The sequence below is a fragment of the Grammomys surdaster genome, unplaced genomic scaffold (assembly GCF_004785775.1).
Source record: "Grammomys surdaster isolate TR1022 unplaced genomic scaffold, NIH_TR_1.0 193, whole genome shotgun sequence".
Lineage (NCBI taxonomy): Eukaryota > Metazoa > Chordata > Mammalia > Rodentia > Muridae > Grammomys > Grammomys surdaster.
The window spans coordinates 2,547,288-2,556,814 of NW_021604638.1; the positions used below are offsets into that span (position 1 = coordinate 2,547,288).

At 49.6% G+C, this 9,527-nt stretch overlaps 1 protein-coding gene across 1 annotated transcript in view; it reads right to left on the reverse strand.

Annotated features, from left to right (window-relative positions):
- The window catches only part of Cass4 (Cas scaffold protein family member 4), a 41,802-nt gene extending 33,337 nt beyond the window's left edge, over positions 1-8,465 (reverse strand). Inside the window, exon 1 of the mRNA XM_028769700.1 lies at positions 8,286-8,465. Coding sequence (XP_028625533.1) covers positions 8,286-8,321 — 36 coding nt within the window. The 5' untranslated portion in view covers positions 8,322-8,465. The remainder of the gene's footprint in view (positions 1-8,285) is intronic.
- Positions 8,466-9,527: the final 1,062 nt, after the last annotated feature.

Below are 9,527 nucleotides of genomic sequence, written 5' to 3' on the forward strand. Positions count from 1 at the left end.
GTGTGTGTGTGTGTGTGTGTGTGTGTGTGTGTGTGTGTGTGTGTGTGAAGAAACAGGTACTTGGGGCTCCTGGCCTAAGCTCAGGGTTTGTTGTCATCGTTTGAGGCAGTGTCTTACTGTATAGCCCTGAATGGCCAGAGCACATCCTAACCTTGTGCTTCTTCTGGTGGCAATCCTCCTGCCTCAGACTCATACATGTTGTGAACCACCATGCCCTCGAATGCTTACGTTCAGAATTGAAACGAGGGAACAGTAAAGGCCTCACAGGCCACGGAGTGACACAGACTGACTCATTCTCTGTGGTGTGGCCCAAGAAACCCGGGAGGGAGCAGAACTGCTGAGCCCCTCACACTGCTCCTCCACAGACACCGCCACCCCCACTCTGTGCTTGATGTGTACTGATGATTGGTGGGGGCTGGGGGTGGGCGTGGTGGTGCACGCCTTTAATCCTAGCACTTAGGAGACAGAGGCAGGTGGATCTCTGTGAGTCCCGGGCCAGCCTGGTCTACAGAGTGAGTCCATGACAGCCAGGACATGACAGAGAAACCCCATCTCAAAAACCCAAAAAACCAAAAAACCAAAACCAAACCAAAACAAAACCAAGTACAGATTTAATGAGCTAGTTCCTCCTCATGCATATTAATGAATGTAAATCATACATAAATTATATGTACTTCACAGAGGTATGTCAAGTAAGACTTGTGTGCCACACCTAAAAGCCATCTGGCCTACCTGAGACAGGCGAGGGATCCTACTATGGCAGCTCTTCTACCAGCATGTGCCCACTCATGCTCGTTTACTGGGTTCATTACAGATCAACTCAGTCCTCGTAAAGGGTGGCTCGTGCCACCGGCCTGGTCCTTGCTGGTCACTTTTCAGTGGCTTTTGATCCCTTACCCTGGGAAGCACCCGCAGGAAAAGGGAGCAGCCCAGAAATACGAGGCTTTAGCAACTGACCTGGGTTTTTATGCCTCTTTCAGCTGAGGTGAGCTTTAATTCTGAACCTGGAGCAAATATTTCACAAAGTCTTTTGTTCTTCTCCACTTCGGTTCCCCGACAAGAAACAGACAAGCAGCCTGGCCGTAGTAACAGGTGCAAACAACAAACACCACTCCTGAGCCAGGGAGAGGGCTCTGGGCTCAAAGGCACTTGTCATCAAACCTGGTGACTTGTATTTAACCCTCAGGACCCACACGACAAAAGGCAAGAACCGATTCCTGCAAACTGTTCTCTGAACTCCACGCGCGTGGGCCGTGGTGCACACACGCACACGTGCGCACACACGCACACACTCTTTCAATAAAAACTGAACAAAAGTGAAGAGCACAACAGCTTACACTGACCCCCCTGTAAGCCCACAGAGGAAGGTTCTCTGAGTGTCAAGAGCAGCTTTGGGGTGCATGCTGCTCCTGTCAGGAGCTGCCTTCACAGCCTGAAGCTTGGAGCCAAGGCTGCTGTCCAGGCACGGCGTCTACACCTCAGCTCCAGCTTGCAGAGGGCAGCAAAACTCTGGGCTGAGTAAATGGGTCATGAACAATACACATTTTGGAAACGGTTCCTAAAGAAAAAAAAAAAAACCTCAAGAAATCGTAGTTCCTCTTTTCTGCAACTCATGTTGGAGAGCAGTCTGGTCCTCAGAGGCAGCTTTCTTAGCAGCCTCCACCTTCCTCCTTTTCTGAGTGATTTCCCCTCTGGGCCTCTGTCATTTCCTCTCTTACTCATCGCTGCTCAAGACGACTGCTCTGCATTTCCATGGCTGCTTCCCTATTTCTCTCGACTCCGACTCTGTCGGCCAGTGATCACTTTCTTTTGAACTTTCCGACGCTGGCCAGTGTCTCAAGCATCACGACTGTGGTGACGGTCTTTTCCTTTTCCTATTTCTTTCTTAATTAAAATGTCTTCTATAGGAAATGAGAAGTGAGGAGGTTAAAGGTCATTAAACGAGAGAACAGGCAGCGAGTGTGCGGTAGGTTTCACAGGCAGCGAGTGTGCGGTAGGTTTCACAGACAGCGAGTGTGCGGTAGGTTTTGTAAGTGAATGAGAAGAACTGTTGATGAAACAATGAAAGAGAGCTGGCTCGGTGGCACACGCCTTTAACCCCAGCGTTCATGAGGCAGATGCTGGCCAGTCTCCTAGTTCAAGCTCTGCTTGGTCTACACAGCAAGTTCCAGGCCAGCCAGGGAGACCCTGCCTCTGATGATAATAAATACATACATTCTGAGAAGGAGTGGACATTTGTTCCTCTGTGGCATTTAGAATAGTGCCTGCCATACACCTGGTGTGCACAGACTGAATGGAGGGCCACCCTCGGTATGTATACAGTGAGTGAATGGCCACACTCGGTATGTATAGAATGAACACTCGGTATGTATGGGATCAATGCATGGCCACACTCTGTATGCATAGAATAAATGAATGGCCACACTTGGTACATAAGGAATTGGAATCAATGAAGGGCCACCTGTCTTCTGCCCGTGCCCGAGACGGTAACCCCTCCCCCTGCCCACTAAGATCAGAGAAGATGAGCTCCTCTCTAGGACAGTAGGCACAGGATGCTTTTCAGCAGGATGGAAGCGAAACCCTTGGCCTTGAGTTTTCTAGCTGTCTCTAGGCTTTTGTCCTTCCTCACTCACTTTCTGTTGCCTAGCAACCCAAGTAATGTTTTCAAACATCCATCAGAGGGTGTCATCCGCTCGATGTAGGTGAGTAGTTTCCTTTCCTACTTTGAAGTCCCTGACACAGCAGATGAGGCTCCGTGACTCCACTGGCCTCACCCCCCCCACCCCCAGCCTCTTTTCCAGACTGTGTCTTCATTTGTTTACTCTGGCCTTTCCTGGGACTCAGTCCCAACAAAGGGCCTTTGCACACGCTCCTTCCTATGCCTGGCATGCTCTTTCTGGCATTGCATCTCCACAATGGGTGGCTCTTTATGTCCATTACCTGTCAGGCCACCTTGCTACAGCTGAAGTCACTGTGTCCGTTTACTGTCTGTTGCTCTCCTCACCCGCAAGATCTCCTACAGACCCCGCCCCGTGTGGGGTGAAAGGTTAAACAACAAAGACATTTGCTTGTGTGTTCTCGTCGGGTCCTGTGCCTGTACTATTTCACCTCACAGGATGATGAGGGGACCGTGTTGGCAAGCTCAGAGGGAAGGCCCTTGTGACCTTGACTTTAACCCTAACAACTCAAGTTTAAATGTGGCCATAGGAGGAGGGGCCACTTCTCAAGAATCCAGGTCAAGTGGTGTTCAGGCTGAGAGTACAGGATCACCTCTGTTCCCAGATACCTGACAACTGGGAACTAGGAAGTGCTGCCCCTGTCTTTGCGGTGGGGCTGTGTCGCAAGGGCTGTGTTGGCTTCTCTGTAACTGCCTGTTCACACATGACCAGGAGGCATTTACTTAGTACCTGCTGTATACACGAACTGTTGGGAGCACCTTTAGCAGTGTAATCAAGTCAAATGTCGATTGTTGTGTTGTGTCGTATCCCCTGGACCCTCCAATATCTTTCCAGAAAGAAACACGCCAACCATGAACCAAGCGGGCCCAGACAATGTCTAGTACTGTTGTGTAAAAAGACAAGATGGGAGAGAAAATGACGGGAGTGTGTGGGGTTGTGGGGGAGCCGGGAAGTGGTTAGACAGAGGTTCAGAGAGACATCTAGCTCCTAGGTGGAGGCTTATGGGAGGACCCATGTGATAGCTTGCAGGGTAGAAGAAGAGACAGGGAGAAGAACTGAGGGAAAAGAATTGATGGAGTGGACTCAGCTGGGCCTGTGGCTCTTGCAGCTTCAGGACCATGAACCCACTCAGGAACATGGGCCTGGGCTTGCTCCTCATAGACAAAGCCTCCCAGTCACTGGTGACTTGTTGGTGCTGTCTGCCACACAGGTCACCTCGAAACCAGCCTCAGCGGCTTTGTTTTCATACTAAGTCTTTGCTCAGACTTCTTGAGAATGGGGAGGGGAGGGGTCTGCTGCCTCTGAGACAGAATCCCTAACATTCAGATGGTAGATGTTCCTAAAGGTGAACACAGGGCCCATCACTTCCGGTAACATTGTAACGATGTGTTGAGAAGCCCTTTCAGAGACCAGTGAGCACACAGCTGTCTTTGCTGATGGGGAAGACAGGATCTCATGTAGCCCACACTGGCTTTGAACTCCTGATCCTCTTGTCTCTCCCTCCCTAGTTCTGAGATCACAGGCTGTGCCATATGCTGCCCCAGACAATAAGACATCAAAAGTCAAAATAAAAACTCACATGTAATAAACCACTTAGCTCCCCTTTCTTCCTCCTTTGAAACAGGCTTTCCTCTGAGGCAGACACTGGCCTCAAACACAAGATCCTCCTGCCTCTAGCTCCCAAGTGCACAACAGCAGCTCCTTCTGTCCTTTAGAACAAATTTCTAGTGCTTCTTTAAACAACTTATTATCTGTCTGCCCGTCCATCCGTCCATCCATCCGTCCGTCCGTCCATCTGTCTATGTATTGCATGTGTGTATGTGTGTGTCCACATGCATGGGCACGCACCACAGCACACATGTGGCGCTCAGAGGATAACTCACAGGAGTCGGTTCTCTCCTTTGTCCTGTACGCCCTGGGATCCCTGTACGTCCTGGGATCTAACTCTGGTCTCCAGGTTTGGTGGCAACCACCTTCTACCTGATGAGCCATTTTTAGCACTTCTTCAGCGGCGGTCAGCCAGCCAGTAGGTGAGCGAAGGCAATGACTGGCTCATTGCAGGGCTGTGCACATGACTTCCCTCTGCTGCATCTGTAAATGCTGAGGTCGACAGGCTTTCCTCTTGCTAATATCATGAGTAATTTTAGGTGTTCCCCCTTGTTTTATAAAACAACCAGCCAGCTACAGCAGAGGCAAGCAAGCAGCTCGGTCATCCCCAGAGGATAAATTTGAACCTGGGGTCTAAGTGGGTAAGCGGCCTTGGATGGAATGAAGAGCTTTGAACTTAAATGCACCAAAGAAGAGGACTCCTTCCCTGTAGAGCCTGCTCACGCATGGTGCTCCTGTTAAGGAAGCAGATGAGGGCCGGGGAGATGGCTCAGGGATGAGAGGCTCCTGCTACCAAGGTCCTGTGTTCAATCCCTGGGACCCACCTGGTGGAAGGAGAGAAGTGCTTCCTGCAAGTTGTCCCCCTTTGACTACACACATCCATGACATTCACCTCCATCCCCCAGACAGGTACACACAAACGAATAAATACAATCTCATTTAAAAAGCAAAACAGTGAGACAACAAATTAACACGGCGGGTCAGCTGGCAGGTTAGTTGTATCGGTGCGATCTAATGCATAGTGTTGCTGTGTTACACTAAATGCTGGTATACTATATATGACGTGACGATTATTTCATATGTTGGTTATATGATATTACATGGTGATTATACTGTAAACAACCACAAGCCCGGAAGTCCCCCCTCCCACTGCCCCTACTCATTTATGTGAGAAAGGGATGTGAAACTGAGCGGGGTGTGCATACCTTTGATTCCAGCGCTGTAGAGACAGATCTCTAGGAGTTGGAGGCCAGCCTAGGCTAACTAGTGAGGCTCAGGAAGGGGAGAGGAGATATGCACGTGCTTGTGTGTATCTACACAGACACCCAAGAAATGGAGTATCTGGAGGCTCCTCCGGCCTAGGGGATGAAGACTGGGCCCCTACTCAGGGGTCCCCTCAGGTACCACCTTACTGGAAAGGGGTGTCTTCCATGAGCTGAGATTATAGCTCTGAATCTGGATGGCCTATCTGTGAGTTAAGAAAGAGTCCGTATTTTAAATCTTTTTTTTTTTTTTTGGTTTTTCCAGACAGGGTTTCTCTGTGTAGTCCTGGCTGTCCTGGAACTCACTCTGTAGACCAGGCTAGTCTCAAACTCAGAAATCCACCTGCCTTTGCCTCCCAAGTGCTGGGATTAAAGGCGTGCGCCACCACTGCCCGGCTATGAGTCTGTATTTTAGAGTCTTAAAAATAGGGTATGGCGCAGGAGACATTACATGGGCCCTGTGAAGTAAGAAGCCTCATCTGGCTTTTCATTTGTTTCTTGAGGCAGATCTATGTGGCTCAAGCTGGCCTTGAGGGGCAGCCACGCCCCTCCCCCAACCCCTGCCTCCAGCCTGCCTAGTGTTGAGAGTCCAGGCCACACTCCTCTTCTCCCCAGCATGAGCAGGCTCTTTGTAGCAATTGACTGACCCCATGTCTAAGGTGAGACCACAGTGAGCCGGGAGCTACATGTAGTCTGTCTGCTCAGATTTGGCAGGACTGCTGATTGCCCATGGAGGTTGGGCTGTTTCCTTGTATACAAGATGAGGCTGAGAGTCACACCTGCCTTGTGGGAAGGCTGCAGGCAGAGTCCACACAGTAAGGGAGTGAGGGCTAGAAGGGTGCTCCTTGGAGCACCTGATGCACACACAGCGAGTGACAGTTATTGGGCCCTGCATCAAACAGACAAGCGGGCTGCACGTCGATGCCCAGATGTACATACATATGCACTTATAGATTGTACCGTGACATATAAGACATACAGAATGGGTGGTGCATAAGTAAAACCAAATTTCAGATCTTAAAAACATCTCACTGGTTCAGAAAAAAACAAAAGCAAAACAGAACCAACAAAGTCATGAAAGAAGAATAGGAAGTGGATTGTTCCTGATTAACAAGAAGACCTGGAAAAGTGTACGGTATGTGACCTTGGGAAGAAGTCTGGACTGGACAAACAGACACACGCATCACAGCCAAAAAAAGGTGGAAAAGGCTTTTCTTTTTTTGGAGACTGTTCTGAAGTTCAAACGGGCTCATAAAATCAATGTGAAGGTAAGGACACAGGTCAGACGCACAGCCACGAAGCATGTCCTGTTGTTGTGTTGAGTCAAGGTCTCATAAACCAGGAATGGCCATGGCTGAGGAAGACCTTGACTCCCCATCATCTTGTCTTCAAGTGATGGAGTCACAGCTGCCCTTGCTGGGGACAAAACCCCGGGCCTTTGTCCCTGTGAGACAAGAGTTCTACTAAAGGAACTGCATCCCCAGGCCAGGAGGGAGGAGTGCAGGGCCAGGAGGGAGGAGTGCAGGGTTGGCTATTTATTTTCAAGCAGCTGAAGTGCAATAATAGTGAGCAGAGCCAGTGTGGCGTCTGGTTATCTACAGACAGATGCTGTAAGCGGGAGACACTGCCTGGAACTTCAGGGAACTAATGTCTTTGGTTGGAAGATGTGCTGCGGCTAGATCAACCACTCATTTCCCCAGCGCTCAAAGCGTCAGAACAAACGGTGGGGCTATTCTCCGCTCAGATATTTACAAGTCATCCAAACAAGGAGTCCCCACAGACCTCAGCCCTGGATTCCCACTCCCGACACTTGTTACAATCACAATGACAAGCAACATTTAATTCCGGCCAGCGGCCTCCCTCTTCGCAATTGTTTCTTAGCTCTTTTGTATCTATCTTTCTATTGCATTTTGAAAGAGTAGGAGTAGACAGAAAAGCATCGACTGTGAGCTTCACTTTCCTTGTGGTCTCCACCTTCCCCACCGACTGCACACAGTATGGATGTGTAAAAAGCCAGAGGCTAGTCTCACAACATCCTTCTCCATCACCCACTTTACTTTTTGTGTCTGAAGCTGCAGTTGCTTGTCTTAGGGAGGCTGGCCAGAGAACTCCAGGGACCTTGCTGTCACCACTTTGCCATCTCTGCGGTTACAGGTACAATGCCTTCATGCCTGTTTTTTAATCTGGGTACTGGGTACTGAATTCAGGTCTTTATGCCCGTGTAGCAAGTACTATAGTCACTGACCCATAGCTCAAGCTCTGGCACCTTCTTGGGTTAGCAGTGTTATACACATGCTATAGTTCATGGCCCAGACTTGCAGTTTGTACCAGAGTTCCAGTTCCCAGTCCCCAAGGGATCATGAACACAGTCCATGGTCGTCCTTTATGGACTCAGCAAGGTCTAAGCTCTCCCTGTTCAAGAGAAGTGAGTCCCCGAGCCAGTTAGAACCCCTGAGAGTTGCACAAAGCACCTTCAGGATGGAGAGAGAGAGAATGTTTAAGAAGTTTGCTGGGTGGTGAAAAGACACACAGTCTTGGGACTTGGGCTGTCTGCCTCCTGCTGATTTCACCCCATCGTTTCCAGTTATTTTGAAGCCAACAACAAGTAAAGAGCAAAGCTTTCTCATTCCGAACCTGCCTGCCACCAATAACTTACCCTTCGTGTATATTAGAGACACAAAGATAAAACATCGAGCCAACTGTTGCTCTCCCGCACCCAGCCCCATCAGTCACTCACCTTAGGAGCACCCTCTCTGATGCTGGTGCCTCTCATGTCGGTGATGTGAGCAGGCTCCTCTGTGCTCTGCAGCTGATATGTCTGGTTCCAGAGCCCAATGATGCAATGTCACTGCATGCTGCTGGTTGGTTCCCAGAAGCTGGATTCTATGGAACTGTTTGCCAACACATGGAAACAGTCGAGAAGATTCTTTCAAGTAACGAGAGTCAAATGAAAGGGAAGGAGGAGGCGGGGCCAGAGCTTCAGGCCACACCCACGCCTCCATGCCTGACGTCTCACTTCATCGGTAAGTGGAGGCTGGCACTTGTTTGCTATGTGAAACCACAAAAGAAGAAGGAGGAGGGAAAAAAAAACCCACCCTTCTGCTTTACAAGGTGAAGTTCCTACTTTGAGCAGCCCAGCGTAGGATCACACCGCATTCTTGTCACTTGATGCTTACGGGACAACTCCCATCCAGGGAGCCAACGCATTTCCATGGTGAAGCAAAGGGGCTGGGCTTCCACTGGGGGGTCAGCATGTCTTCCTTCCTAACCCTAGCCCCTGCCTTGTGACAGCTGGGGTAACAGGAGTAAATGGCCTCCTGAGGAAGATAGAGGCTCTGCTCTAGTATTCCTCTGAGGACAGCAGGGTCTTTGTTCTGAATCCCACGCTTTCTACATCTTCACTCCAACCCTCGGTGGTTATTTTATGGCAGGCGCTGCCAAAAGCACCCGGATGCAGCCCCACACTTGGCTGTGTTCAAACGACCACGCTCTGTACTCACGAAGTGGAGTCCTCACAATTCCCCAAGTTTAAAGTTCTCCCCAATTCAGATCCAATATCCAGAGAGGAGCCACCCTGCCACGGAGGGCAAATTTCATTTCAGCAAAAGGGTGCCCTCTTCTAAGGAGCTCCTCCCAACTTGCCTGGGACTCCATCTGTAGACCAGGCTGGCCTTGAACTCACCAAGATCCACCTATTTTTGCCTCCCAGATGTGGGATCTAAAAGATGTGTCATAGCCAGATGGTGGTGACACTCTCCTTTGATACCAGCACTCCCAGGAGGCAGAGGCAGGCTGATCTCTGTGAGTTCAATGATAGCCTGACTTACAAAGCAAGTTCTGGGCCAGCCAGGGCTACATAATGAAACCCTGTCTCAAAGTAAAAAACAAAATAAAAAAGAAAGAAAGAAAGAAAGAAGGAAAGAAAGAAAGAAAGAAAGAAAGAAAGAAAGAAAGGAAGGAAGGAAGGAAGGAAGGAAAG